We start from the raw sequence: 13,545 nt of genomic DNA, 5'->3' as shown, positions 1-13,545 counted from the left end.
CTCTGGGAGCGGTAGCCCTTCCGGGGCGCCTGGCGGGGACCTCGGGTTCGGGCGGCCCGGGGCGGACGCCGGAGGCCCCGCCTTCCCAGCAGCCCCCGCGGCCCGCGAAGATGGCGGCGACTCGGGCGCTGCTGGGCTGAGGCGGCTGCGATGGAGCCTCCGGCAGCTCCGGGCCCGGAGCGGCTGTTCGACTCGCAGCGGTGAGCGCGGGCGGGCCCCGGGCGGGCGGGGCGGGCGGGCCCCGGGCGGGTGGCGGGGCGGGCGGGCCCCGGGCGGGCGGGCCCCGGGCGGGCGGGCTCCGGGCGGGGCGGGCGGCGGGGCGGGCTCCGGGCGGGCGGGGCGGGCGGGCTCCGGGCGGGGCGGGCGGGTGGCGGGGCGGGCGGGCTCCGGGCGGGCAGGCTCCGGGCGGGGCGGGCGGCGGGGCGGGCTCCGGGCGGGCGGGGCGGGCGGGCCCCGGGAGGGCGGGCCCCGGGCGGGCGGGGCGGGCGGGCCCCGGGCGGGTGGCGGGGCGGGCGGGCCCCGGGCGGGCGGGCCCCGGGCGGGCGGGCTCCGGGCGGGCGGGGCGGTCCCCGGGCGGGCGGGGCGGGCGGGCCCCGGGCGGGGCGGGGCGGGTGGCGGGGCGGGCGGGCTCCGGGCGGGCGGGTCCCGGGCGGGCGGGCGGGCCCCGGGCGCCTGACCGTGCCGCCTGTCCGCCGCAGGCTCCCGAGTGACGGCTTCCTGCTGCTCGCGCTGCTGCTCTACGCCCCGGTCGGCCTGTGCCTCCTGCTCGTGCGCCTCTTCCTGGGGCTGCACGTCTTCCTGGTCAGCTGCGCGCTGCCCGACAGCGGCCTCCGCAGGTGCGGGCGCGGGTGTGAGCGTGTGTGCGTGTGTCAGTGTGAGTGCGTGAGTGTGAGTGAGTGCGCGCCTGCGTGAGTGCGCGCGTGTGAGAGTACTGAGTGTGAGACGTGAGTGTGCACGTGTGAGTGTGCATGCGTGAGTGTGCACGTGACTGGGTCTGAGTGTGAGAACGTGAGTGCACGTGTCTGTGAGCGCATGAGTGTGAGTGCGTAGGTGTGCGTGTGAGTGCGTGTGTGCACGTGTGTGCGCACGTCTGTGTGTGTACATGTGTGTGCGTCTGTGTGTCCGCAGGTTCGTGGTGCGCACCATGTGTGCGGTGCTGGGGCTCGTGGCCCGGCAGCAAGACCCCGGGCTGCGGGACCGCCGCGTCAGGGTGCTCATCGCCAACCACGTCACACCCTTTGACCACAACGTGGTCAGCCTGCTCACCGCCTGCAGCACCGTGAGTCCGCCGGGTTCTCCCTGGGCAGCACCCACCGCCCGCGCCCGCCCCGTGTCTGTCACAGTGCCCTCCTTTCCCGTTTCTCACACGCACGCACGCACGCACACCTGCGTTCTCTTCTCGCAGCCTCTACTCCACAGTCTCCCCAGCTTTGTGTGCTGGTCCCGGGGCTTCATGGAGATGGACAGGCGCGTGGACCTGGTGCAGTCCCTCAAGAAATTCTGTGCTTCCACCCGGCTTCCGCCCACGCCGTTGCTGCTCTTCCCTGAGGAGGAGGCCACCAACGGCCGAGAGGGGCTCCTGCGCTTCAGGTGGGCGCGCGCGGGTCTGGGGCCCCGGGCTCGTGGGTTGTCTGTCCAGTGGCCCTGCCCTAGGTCCTTTCCTGCCCGTTCGCCGCCTTTATGGAGTTGGACAGTTTTCTTGCCTAAGTCAGGTTTGAGTTGTTGTTGCCTGCTCTACGCTGGACTCTGTGCGATCCTCCCCTCTCTTTCTCAGTTCGTGGCCCTTTGCTATCCAGGATGTGGTCCAGCCTCTCACGCTGCAAGTTCAGAGACCCCTGGTCTCCGTGGTGAGTGCATGGGGGACAGGGAGTCTCCGGGTTTGCAGGGGAAGTCCCCACCCCTGGCCCTGGCTTAGGCCTCGCTTCATGCCCTCCCTTCAGACGGTGTCAGATGCCTCTTGGGTCTCCGAACTGCTGTGGTCTCTCTTCGTCCCTTTCACGGTGTATCAAGTAAGGTACTAACTGTCGCAGTTTCCGTGGCTGGGAAGATGCTCCCTTCAAGGTCAAGGAAGTAGCGACCTCTGGATTTGCCAATGTCAGAGTTCCCCACAGAGGCAGCACCCGCCCCTCTCATGGCCACCCTCCCAGAGCACACCGGGAAGGGCTGACCTCAGCCTGGGCCTGTACCGGGACACTGGCTTCTTTTCTGCAGGTGGCTTCATCCCGTTCATCGGCAGCTGGGGGAGGACAGTGAGGACTTCGCCCTCCGTGTGCAACAGGTGGTAGTGAACGCGGGCGTGGTGGGAGGGAGGTCTGGAGTGGCTGTGCTCATACCTTCCAATTCCCCCTAGCTGGTGGCCAAGGAATTGGGTCAGATAGGGACACGGCTCACCCCGTCAGACAAAGCGGAACACGTGAAGCGGCAGAGGCACCCCAGGTCACGCCCCCAGTCAGGTGTGCGGTCTCTGCCTCCCTTACGCTCGCCAGCCTCTTTCTTAGTTCCCTGCTCACCTAATACTCCTTTCCTTTCTTTTTTAGCAGCCCAGTCTTTTCCTCCTCCTCCCAATCCTTCCTCCGATGTGCAGCTGGCAACTCTGGCTCAAAGAGTCAAGGAAGTCTTGCCCCATGTGCCACTCAATGTCATCCAGAGAGACCTGGGTATGGGAAAGGGTGGCTTCACAGCGTGACAAGGCGCAGACAGAGTGGGTGTGTGACAGACAGAGGGTGCACGGGGTGGACGCTCTACTCCTCTCTTCCCAGCCAGGACTGGGTGTGTAGACCTGACTATCACAAATCTGCTTGAGGGGGCTGTGGCTTTCATGCCTGAAGATGTCCCTGAAGGAGCTCAGTCCCTGCCCACGGCCTCTGCCCCAAAGGTGAGACACAGGGGTAGTCAAGGCCAAGGCTTGGGGTAGGTAGGGGCAGTCTCTGCTCGATGGGTGTGTATTGATGACTCCGCAAGCCCTCTGACTTTGTGACCATCTCAGTTCCCCAGCTCTGGCCCGGTGACCCCTCAGCCCACAGCCCTAACATTTGCCAAGTCTTCCTGGGCCCGGCAGGAGAGCCTGCAGGAGCGCAAGCAGGCTCTGTATGAATATGCAAGAAGGTGAGGGGTTAGAGAACAATGTAGGAAGGAACAACTTGGAGAAGGCCCGCCCGATGAAGCTACTGTGACAAAGCCTACACACTGCCTCTCCCCGTGTCCCACAGGAGATTCAGAGAGAGGCAGGCCCAGGAGGCTGACTGAGCCCAAAGGAACAGGATGGGACCCAGAGCCGCAGGACGGAGCCTGGGGCGGCCTCACCCAGCTCACGACAGGCCGGATGAGTGTGGGTGGTGAACAGGGAGGGATGGAGTTCCCCCAATGTCACATTAAAGGCAGGGTTTTCACTCGGTCTCTGTTGCCTCTCTGGGTTTCAAAAGCCCCTTGAGCAGGTTCCTTTTCCTCAGTTGAAGAGTATATGGGTGAGGATGATCAGAATAAAAGTGAAATTATCTCATGCTAAACTGAAGACAACTAGATCCCAGCTTGGCTGTGTTGGGAGGCTGTCACTGTAAAACTACAAGTCCCAGAATGCATTTCATGAGCTTGGTCCTGTCAGGTTCACACATGCTCAGTGTGGTGGCAGGAACCAACTTTCCATGGGTTTCTTTCTAGCTAAGTTAACTTAGGTGGAGCAAAAGGTTCCACCCCCAAAAGCCAGCTCCATGATTGGAGTTGGAGCTCCACCTCGGGGTGGGGCCAGAATTTACCTTTGTACTCCAGGTAGGTCTGGGTTGGAGGTGCCTGGCTGGGTGTGTCCAGAGCTGGCTGCCGTCCTGACGTGTCTCAGAGCTGCTGGCAGGTTTGAATCCAGGACCCTTATGGCCCTGCTGTCCCTCTCTCTTTAACAAAGTTCTTACTTTCCCCTCCCTGGGGCCTTCCCACAGGTCGCTAGGCTTCATGTAACTCCTGCTGCCCCTGTACTAGTCACGAGATCCTCACTACCCAACTATAAACAGGGCAGAAGTCCACTTGTGACGGCCCCTTAGAAACACCCAGCACTGTTTTCCGGGAAGGAAGGACCCCGAGGCGTCGCGCTCTGCGGGTTGAGGTTGGGGATGGAGCTGAGATGGGGTTGGTGTCAGTCTCCAGGTCTGAGGCCTTACTGGGTGCCCTGCTCTCCCTAGGTTCTATGGACAGCCACCATGGCCTCGGGGCTGGCAGAAGAGTCTGAACTCGCTGTGAACCCCTTTGATGGGCTCCTCTTCTCTTCCTGCTACTATGAGCTGCTCGAGCAGCGCAGAGCCTTGCCCATCTGGGCTGCTCGCTTCCTGTTCTTGGAGCATTTGGAGAGCAGCCCCACAGGAGTGGTGCTGGTGTCTGGGGAGCCTGGCTCTGGCAAGAGCACCCAGGTGGAGGGAGAGGGGATGGACGGAGGGCGGGCTTAAATGTGCCTTTTCCTGGGTAAAGAGAGCGAACAAATAAAGATGAGTTTCGCTCCCCCCAGGGGGTGGTAAAGGTTCAGGAATCTCAATTGGCTATAGTTCCTACAGCCACGTCTGCCTCAAGTCCAGCCCCCTGACCGATGGCCCTTTCCTCTCCCCACCCCAGATCCCTCAATGGTGTGCAGAGTTTGCACTGGCCAGGGGATTCCAGACAGGCCAGGTTACTGTCACTCAGCCCTACCCTCTAGCAGCCATGAGCCTGGCTTCCAGGGTGGCTGACGAGATGGACCTGACCCTGGGTCATGAGATTGGATACAGCATCCCTCAGGAAGACTGCACTGGGCCCAACACCATGCTCAGGTGGGCCATTCGAGGTCTCATCCCCTTTATTGAGTGGGAACAAGCCCAGCTGTCTCTCAGCTAACCTTCCCCGGAGTCATGCATAGCGCAAACCTCCCCATCACCACGAGGTGCAGGTGTGAAGCAACCGTCCTCAGCAAAGATGTGGGGTCACACTCAGTAGTCCACAGGCTTAGGAAGTCCATGACAACATCTTTTTCTGACCTTCGATATCAAAATCTAGACACCTGGATTTGGGTCTGGTCGGTGTCCACACTGAATCCCGCCCACTGCCATTGTCAACAGGGTCTGCTGGGACAGGCTGCTCCTGCAGGAAGTAGCCTCCACCCGAGGCCCTGGAGCCTGGAGTGTGCTGATACTGGACGAGGCCCAGGAGCGCTCAGTGGCCTCGGACTTACTGCAGGGGCTCCTCCGAGACACCAAACTGAGAAACCTTCCAGGGGATCCCAGAGTGGTTGTGGTTACCGACCCAGCCTTGGAACCCAAACTCCAAGCCTTCTGGGCTGATTCCCCTATTGTGCGTGTACCCAGAGAGCCTGGTGGGGCTCCGACTCTTGTCTACAGGGACACTGTCCCTACTGACCTAGTGGCCGCTGCCTGCCAAGCTGTGCTTGAGCTGTGTCTGCGGGAAGAGGCGCCAGGAGATGTGCTGGTGTACCTGCCCGGTGAGGAGGTAAACAGAATGAAAAGTGGATTATGGGAAGCCTGCCTGTCCCAGGACTGGGACCGCAAGTGTTAGAAATAGTGGCTGTGTCTACTCTGCGGGAGTCTTGGGGGGGGGGCGTGAATCAAGAACTTTGGAATAAAGTGATTTGCCACCCAGTTCTAAAATTCCTTATAATGCAGAGCTCTGTGCACAGTGCAATGGAACTGCAGCGTCCCCATCTTTAGAAGTGTGTGTGTTTACAAGTAAAGGGCCTTAGCTTTCATCCGTTTCTCAAAGATCTGTGCTCCCCCTCCCCCAAAAGAGGTAAGAACTTCCCTAATGGCCCACCCCTCTCCTCAGGAAATTTCCCTGTGCTGTGAATCCTTGTCCAGGGAGCTGGGGATGCTGGCTCTCCCAGGACCTCCACCGAGGGTACTGCCCCTTCACCCAGGCTGTGGTCAAGCCGTCCAAGCCGTGTATGAGGACACAGACACGAGTGTCCGGAAGATCGTGGTCACTCATTGGCTGGCAGATTTTTCCTTCTCCCTGCCTTCCATCCGGCACGTCATTGACTCAGGACTGGAACTCCGAGGTGTGAGTGAGGGGAATGGGGGGGGGGGGCGCAGCTTGAGATGGAAACGGGCCGCTCTGATCTGCCTTGGCCTTGTTGGTGTCTGGGTGACAGGTGTACAGTCCTAGGATCCGGGCGGAATCCCAGGTGCTGAGACCAATTAGCAAGTGTCAGGCAGAGGCCAGGCGACTTCGGGGAAGGGCAAGGGGGTCCCCACCAGGTAAGAGCCTTTGCCTCCGGCCAGAAAGGGGAATAGATGACCTCACACGAGCCCTGAGAAACTGACTGCCCCCCCCCCCCCCCCCCCGCCTTCCTCTCCTCAGGATCCTGCCTCCGCCTGTACTCGAAGTCCGTCCTAGAACTAGAGGCACCCCCGCTGCCCCACCCCAAAGTGCTAGAAGAGAATCTGAGCTCTCTGGTGTTGCTACTAATGAGGAGACAGATTGCGGAGCCAGGGGAGTGCCACTTCCTGGACCCGCCTGGTGAGCCCCCGCCCCGCCCGCCCGCCCCGCCCCGGGGACGGCCTCTGACTGCAGGCTCGGGCCTGATGTCCAAGCCCTGTGTCCCCACCAGCCCCAGAAGCACTGATGCAGGCCCTGGAAGACTTGGACTACTTGGCAGCGCTGGATGACAGTGGGGATCTGTCCGACCTGGGGATCGTCCTGTCGGAGTTCCCTCTGCCCCCGGAGCTGGCCAAAGCCCTGCTGGCCTCCTGCGAGTTTAACTGTGTGGACGAAATGCTCACCCTCGCCGCCATGCTCACGGGTATACGCCAGCTTTAATCTACCTTGGTCAGGAAGTCAGTCACTCCTCAGTAGGGCCTCACATACCTTAGAGAGCTTCCCAGCCCTGCACTAAGGTGAAGCCAGAATCGGAATCGCTGGTTTTAAAGCTGCTCCGGCCTTCCCACCCCTCAAGTGCACAGGGAGCCAGATGTCTGTCCGTCATCTCACAGCCTTCTTCGGCTAATGCTTCTTTCCTCTCGGGGTACAGCGTCTGGCCCTCGCTGTGACTGGACCTCCTCACCTGCCTCCTCTGCCCTCCTCCCTCGCAGCTATGCAGTCATAGCATCCCTGTCAAAATCTGCCCTGGGTCTGGTTCACCTGCTACGCTGAGCCAGCAAAACCACACCACCCCGCATGACAGCTCACTAGTGAGGTTCCCGGTACCTAACTGGAGGGACACTTTCCAGCATTTATTCACAACCGTTTGACAAAAGAATGCTCAACACTTCTACTTTGTAATATCATTGGGGGGAATCTGTTTTTCTACTTGTGTGTAGTGTTTATGTGTGTGTGTGCGCGTGCGTGCGTGCGTGCGCATGAAAGTACATGCCCCCTGAGGCCAGGGGTGCCACACTCTACCTTATTCCCTGGGGATTGGGTCTCGTACTGACTACAGAGCTAGGCTGGCATCCGTCAGTCAAGCTCAGCTTCCTCCTGTCTCCACGCCCTACAGTTTAAGGTAACAGGTGTGTCTGGCTTCATCAGGTGGCAGTTTCACGGGTACCTGGGATGTGAGCTTAGGTCCTCGTGCTTGTGTAACAAGTGCTCTTAACCACTGAGCCACCTCCGAGGACATCCACCCCCTTCTCTCCGAGACATGACCTTGCTATGCAGCCCAAGCTGGCCTCGAACTTCCTATCTTTGGCTCAGTCTCCTGGATGCTGGGATCAGCGGTGTCGTCACCATGCCCAGCATCCAGTAGTTTCCATCCCACCTCTTCCTGTCCTCATCTCTCCCTGGGGATTGGTTCTCATCCTCTGCTTTTCCCCTCGGGGTTCTGGCCTTTGACTTGTGTGTCTTCTCATTCCCAGGACTCTGAGCAAGCCCATCCACACCCAGTGCACTTGCAATTCCCAAACTGCACTCTGCATCTCTTTGCCAGCGCCGTCTAAACAAGCAAACACGGTCTCACTGTGTAGAGCAGGCTGGCATCTAACTCTCAGAAATCTGCCCGCCTCTGCCTCCCACGTCCTAGGACAAAAGGGCTATGCCACCGTTCCTGCCCCCCCCACCATTCCTTTACGTCTTAGGAAGATGGAGAGGCAAGGGAGGAAGGTGGTGGCACACACCTTTAATCCCAGCACTTGGGGGACAGAGGCAGGCTGGTCTCTGTGAGTTCAAGGACAGCCTGGTCTACAGAGGGAGTTCCAGGACAGGCTCCAAAGCCACACAGAGAAACCCTGTCTCCAAAAACCAAAGTAAAAAAACAGTGAGAAGGGAGAGGAAGAAAGGATTACAGGGAGGAATAGAGAGGGAGGTCCCTGAAGAATGATCTCCTCTCAAGACCTCATTTCTGTGTATATGCCTAAGGTCTGTCTACACCACAGCATGTAGTACCTTCAGGTGCCACAAGAGGGCGTCTGGTCCCTCCCCCAACTGCGGGCCACCATGTGGGTGCTGGGAGCCAAACCTAGGTCCTCCGCTAGAGTAGCCAGTGCTCTTAACTGCTAAGCCATCTCTCCTGCCCTGTGCCCCCCCCTTTTAAAAAGTGTCATGTATTATGTGGGGTGGCAGGTATGTGCCATAGCTCACGGGTGATCAGGGGACAAGATTGTAGAATGGATTCGGCCCTTCTACCTACATGTGGGTTCTGGGGATTGAACCCAGGAGGCCAGAGCTTGCAGGGTGTGTGTGTGTGTGGTGTAGTTTTTAAAGGATTTTTACTTATGCATACAATGTTCTGTATGCATGTATGCCTGCACACCAGAAGAGGGCATCAGATCTCATTACAGATGGTTGTGAGCCACCGTGTAATTGCTGGAAACTGAACTCTGGACCTCCGGAAGGACAGTCAGTGCTATTAACCTCTGAGCCATCTCTCCAGCCCCAATTTTATTTTATTTTATTTTTGTTTAAGACAGGGTTTTACTCTGGAGCCCAGGCTGGCCTGAAACCCACTGTATAACCCAAGATAGTTTCAAATTTACACCAATCCTGCCGCAGCGTCCCGGGGGGTAGGATTACAGGCATGTGCCACAAATTCCTGGCTTTCCTAATAACTCTTCCTACTAGGCTAGTCCCTAGTGCCTCAGCTCAGAACTGAAATCAAGCAGCCCACTCACCCACCCCTCTGACCACAACACCTCCTTTCTGTTGTTTCCAACAATCCCTTCACTGTCCTGGCCCACCCTGTGCTAATCTATCTCTAGAGTTCCCCCCCCCCCTTTTAGCTCCTACATTTGGTTTGTCAGAGCCATGTACTCTCTGCATAACCCCAGCCAAGGCCACTCTCCCACCCAAACCAGAGGGCTTCTAGTGCTCCAAATAAGCCATGCCATTAACCTTTGTGCCATGCTGTTCCCACGGTCTCTACTGGTCCCAACATTCCTTCCCCACTCACTTCTGACACTGACCCAAGGAGCTCATGCTCCCCCAGCCCCCACCTCACCCTCCTTTCCACCACCTAAGCCTGGGTCAACTCCTTCTCTTTGCTTCCGGAATGCCAGTCACACTTGTGTTCCTTACTTGTCCACTTTCGTGTTGGGCTGTCCTACCAGACTTGGGGGCGGAGGATACTCCGCATGCTCTCTGCAGAAGCCGCTTCTTCTGGAGACTTCCAGCTGGCCGTTGGTAGAATCCACAGAAGCAGAGCCGTGGCTGTGGAGGGCTGGCTGCATTTGTCCCCAAAGTGCAACGAAATGCAGAGCACCCACAACCTATTGTCTTTCCAATTGAGCTCCCAGGGGTTACTCCTACTTTTTCAAGTATTCTGCCTGTGCTACCGTCCTTCCTGAATCCTCGCAAACCACCTTCCTGTCTCCTGCCTGCAGCAGCTCCCGGGTTTACCCGTCCTCCACTGAGTGCACAAGAAGCTGCCTTGCGTAGGGCCCTGGAACACGCAGACGGCGACCACAGCTCTCTGATCCAGATTTATGAAGCCTTCGTACAAAGTGAGTGGCTCACTCTGCACCCTCGGGGACTCCCAGGAAATAATACCCAATCAGCCAGCAGACCTCTGTGTGCAGGAAGAGGCGGGCCTCCGGCCCGGGGCATCCTTTGTGCCAGCCTCAAGGGCTTAATTACAGCTGTGTCCTTTCTTTCCCTAAGTGGAGCGGATGAGGTTTGGTGTCAGGCCCGGGGTCTAAACTGGGCAGCGTTGTGCCAGGCCCGTAAACTCCGAGCAGAACTCGTGGAACTCATGCAACAGATTGAACTTCCCTTGTCCCAGCCAGCCTTCGGCTCTGAGCAGAACCGCAGAGACCTTCAGAAAGCTCTGCTGTCAGGGCTCTTCCTCAAGGTTGGAGAGGGGAGGGGTCCCAGCAGGGTAGAATGCGGAGGCCCTCTGTCTGGTGTGGAGGTGCACAGCTCTAATCCCAGCACTCCTGAGGCCAGGCCAGCCTGCTACATAGTGAGACTCTGTCTCCAAAAGGGGTATGGGGTGAGGGGCAGGGCTACAGGGTCGGCTTAGCAGTTAAGGGCACTTATTACTCTCTCAAAGGTCTCAGGGGACCCAGGTTCAGATCCTAGCACCCACATGGGGGCTTACAATCATCCCCAGTTCCAGAGAATTTGACATTTTGTTGACCTTCAAGGGTAGGCATATATACATGCAGGCAAAACACGCATACACATAAAAACAAATAGTTATTATTTTAATTTTAGGGAAGGACGAATCAAAAGGGGGGGTTGGGGAAAGCAGAGTAGGTAAAGTGCCTTGCTTCAATCTCAGGGACAGTGGTTGATCCCAGACCTGGGGACTCACGTGTCGTTCTGGCACTGGGGAGGCAGAGACACGCGGGCCCCTGGGGCTGCTGGCAGCCACCCCAGCCTATTGGCGCATTCCGGGTTCTGCACCCCCGAAAGGATGGAAGGCACCTAAGATGGACACACGTGCATTTCCATGAACACACACAAATACACACGAGGGGTTGGAGGATAAGGGGTCATGGGAAAATGCCAGGAGCAGACCGCAACTGGAGACTCACTTTTAATCTGTAATGCTCTATGATGCTCTTAATCCTGCCATGGTCCCTTACTTTTTTTCTTTTTTTTTTTTTTTTTTTTTTGTGGGGGAGCAGGGTGTTGGGGATTTTCTGTTTGTGTTGTTTTGTTTTGAGACAGTTTTTTTTTTTTTTTTCCTATGTAGCCCTGGCTGTCCTAGAACTCACTGTGTAGACCAGGCTGGCCTCAAACACCTGCTCCTTCTGCCTCTGCCTCCCTAAAGCCGGGATTACAGGTGTGGGCCGCCACACCCAGTACTGGCCTCCTTTTCTTTTCTTTCCTCCCCTCCCCCCACTCGTGCCCTTTGACTTATTCCATCCATGCATTTGCGTTTCAATGAGGTTGCCCATGACGTAGACGGCACTGGGAACTACCTGCTTCTCACTCATAAACACGTGGCCCAGCTGTCTCCGTGCTGCAGCTACCGACACTGAAGGGCTCCAGCTCAGCCACCTGCCTGGGTGCTGTACCACAGCTTCTCCGTATCCAAAGACAATTGCCTGTGCATCGTCTCTGAGATTCAACCCGAGATGTGAGTCTCCTGACCCTCGATGCCTAACACACTCTCTCTCCCAGGGACAGGGACCAAACCTAAGGCTGGGGGTGGGGGGGACGACTTAAGAAGAGCGGTTTGTGAAGGGCGCAGAGGGGAGAGGCAAATAATCCCATTCTGACTTTCTCTAACAGGCTGGTGGAGCTAGCCCCTCCGTACTTCCTGAGTAACTTGCCCCCCAGTGAGAGCAGAGACTTCCTGAACCAGCTCAGAGAAAGACCAGAAAGGCCGGAGGCAGCGGAGGCAGAGCCATCAGTGGAGGCAGAGCCATCAGCGGAGACCGAATCTTCCCTTCCCCGGGAGTATGGGGATGGCTGTGTTCTGCAGTGAGCTGCCTGAGGGATGGAGCCAACCTCACCACATACTACCAAGGCAGTCAGCCAGTCTTAGAAACTCAAAGTGTAGGGTCAAATATATTCCCGGAACGCAAAAGCCAAGAAACGGTGGGAGGGAAGGAGCCACGGAGCCACGGTCTGGAAGGGTCTGGAAGGGTCTGGAAGGGTCTGGAAGGGTCGCAGAGGAGAAAATAGGGCCCATGCCACCGTGTGGCCCCACACAGCCTTGCACTCCTAGGGACTATAAAAGAGTTTCCCATGATGCTAAGTGTGATTTGGGTTCTTCGGTGCCGTATGTATAGTATGTGTAACATACATGAGTCAGAGATGACACCTTTAGAGATGAGGCTGGCCTCTTCCCCCTCCCACCTCAGGCCATGTCACTAGCAAGGAACATAGTCCTCTGGCTACCATTGGGGGGGGGGGTCTCTGTCCTTGTCACAGTGCTCCAGCCTCTGCCGGAAACATGCTGTCGACACTGGAATGAGACAAAATACCTCCTTTAAACCAGAAAGCTTTGCAGCCATCCTCCGGCTCAACTAGCCTCTGACTCACCTACATACAGCCTGGTCTTTCTGATTTTTCACTGCATTTAGTGTGCATGCGTGCGTGCATGTGTGGGCACACACGTGTGTATGCACAAGCATGCCGTAACACACATGCCTTGGGCAGAGGACAATTTGTAGAAATGGGTTCTCTTCTTCCACCAAGTTGGTCCTGGGGCTCAAACAGATTGTCAGGGTTAGGTGGGAATGCCTTAACCTGCTAAGCCATCTCCCAGAGTCTTTCTAACTAAAAGGTGTCATGTTCTGTGTCTTTCTGTCTGCTGGGTATTCCTTCCCTCCATCCTTAGCCTATTACTTTCTGAATCCACCACCTCCTGCACATTTTAAATGTGTGTCGTAGAATATGGTGGAAAGGAAGGCTGAGTTCTCTCTCCTGGAGACCTTGGCCTCACCATTCCATCTATGTCCACCCCTGTTGCCTGCGAGCTCCCCAAAGGCAGGAATCTGGGATTTTTTCCTCTCTAGATCTAGCCCACAGGTCCCAGTCTCCTGCTCCCCTGGTGCACAGCACCACTGACTGCCTGGCCTCCACTGCACCCCAGTCTCGGATTCCTCTTAGGCATGCCAGTCCCACTGTGAGTCGTGCTCGCTCTAACACAGGGCCCACGAGCTGGTTCTCTGCCCTGTATGGCACCGGGGCCAGATTCCCTTCCTAGATTTTACCCTCCGAGTATAGAAGTCTCTACCCTAGGTGCATTGCGACCCTAAGATGGGGTGGGGGTGCGCAGGTTACACACATGACAACGTGAGACGGAGCCAAGAAGGAACCCTTAGCGATTGTTTTACCATTGAGGGGATGAGGTGGACAATCCGGTCCCTGTCAGTCACCAACATTCACGAGTACCAACACCTCTTCCATTACCCCATGGATGCCCTTGATTTCTTCGCACCAGCTCCTCCTCAGTGGCCCCTTCCCAGTGGGACCTGAGCTCCGAGCCCGTTCTGGGCAGAATCGCCATTCGCCACGTCCTGCAGGTTGTCCTGGCGACCCAGGCTCCAGCGGGTCCGAAAATGCCGTAGACGGGCAGAGTCTAAGTACGGGCCAGGGGCCGCTGGTGGCCGAGGAGCCTCGGAAGACCACCGCAGACCTCCGGCTCCGCACGCACGCACGCTCCTCTGGCGGCACCGCGCACGGCACGGT

The 13,545-nt window shown here is 57.9% G+C and overlaps 2 protein-coding genes across 3 annotated transcripts; both read left to right on the top strand.

Moving 5' to 3' along the window:
- Positions 1–11: 11 nt before the first annotated feature.
- Positions 12–3,390, top strand: Aup1 (AUP1 lipid droplet regulating VLDL assembly factor). Of its 2 annotated transcripts, none has more exons than XM_051203178.1 (12): positions 12–200; positions 699–836; positions 1,129–1,279; positions 1,406–1,590; positions 1,775–1,847; positions 1,941–2,014; positions 2,212–2,278; positions 2,351–2,453; positions 2,541–2,657; positions 2,760–2,875; positions 2,987–3,105; positions 3,210–3,390. In XM_051203178.1, the coding sequence occupies exons 1-12, from the start codon at positions 151–153 to the stop codon at positions 3,244–3,246; spliced, it is 1,230 nt and encodes a 409-aa protein (XP_051059135.1). In that variant the 5' UTR covers positions 12–150; the 3' UTR covers positions 3,247–3,390. The 2 variants fall into 2 exon arrangements, with proteins under 2 accessions (XP_051059135.1, XP_051059134.1); XM_051203177.1 differs by having other exon boundaries at positions 2,538–2,657.
- Positions 3,391–4,169: 779 nt separating this feature from the next.
- Positions 4,170–12,090, top strand: Dqx1 (DEAQ-box RNA dependent ATPase 1). The gene is given in 11 exon segments (XM_051203179.1): positions 4,170–4,394; positions 4,594–4,787; positions 5,073–5,460; positions 5,794–6,027; positions 6,119–6,224; positions 6,328–6,486; positions 6,578–6,769; positions 9,780–9,903; positions 10,057–10,246; positions 11,292–11,482; positions 11,638–12,090. Coding segments are annotated over 11 exon segments (2,181 nt in total). The 5' UTR covers positions 4,170–4,187; the 3' UTR covers positions 11,834–12,090.
- Positions 12,091–13,545: the final 1,455 nt, after the last annotated feature.

The sequence above is a fragment of the Phodopus roborovskii genome, unplaced genomic scaffold, assembly GCF_943737965.1.
Source record: "Phodopus roborovskii unplaced genomic scaffold, PHOROB, whole genome shotgun sequence".
Classification (NCBI taxonomy): domain Eukaryota; kingdom Metazoa; phylum Chordata; class Mammalia; order Rodentia; family Cricetidae; genus Phodopus; species Phodopus roborovskii.
This window is presented reverse-complemented; position numbering and strand designations above follow the sequence as displayed.

What these genes read in the sequence shown, in the direction of transcription:
- Aup1 (XM_051203177.1), top strand. Translation starts at nt 151, where the DNA reads ATGGAGCCTCCGGCAGCTCCGGGCCCGGAGCGGCTGTTCGACTCGCAG. An exon ending in TGTCATCCAGAGAGACCTGG is followed by an intron (nt 2,658 to 2,759) that starts GTATGGGAAAGG and finishes CTCTCTTCCCAG; the next exon opens with CCAGGACTGGGTGTGTAGAC. An exon ending in CTGTATGAATATGCAAGAAG is followed by an intron (nt 3,106 to 3,209) that starts GTGAGGGGTTAG and finishes CGTGTCCCACAG; the next exon opens with GAGATTCAGAGAGAGGCAGG.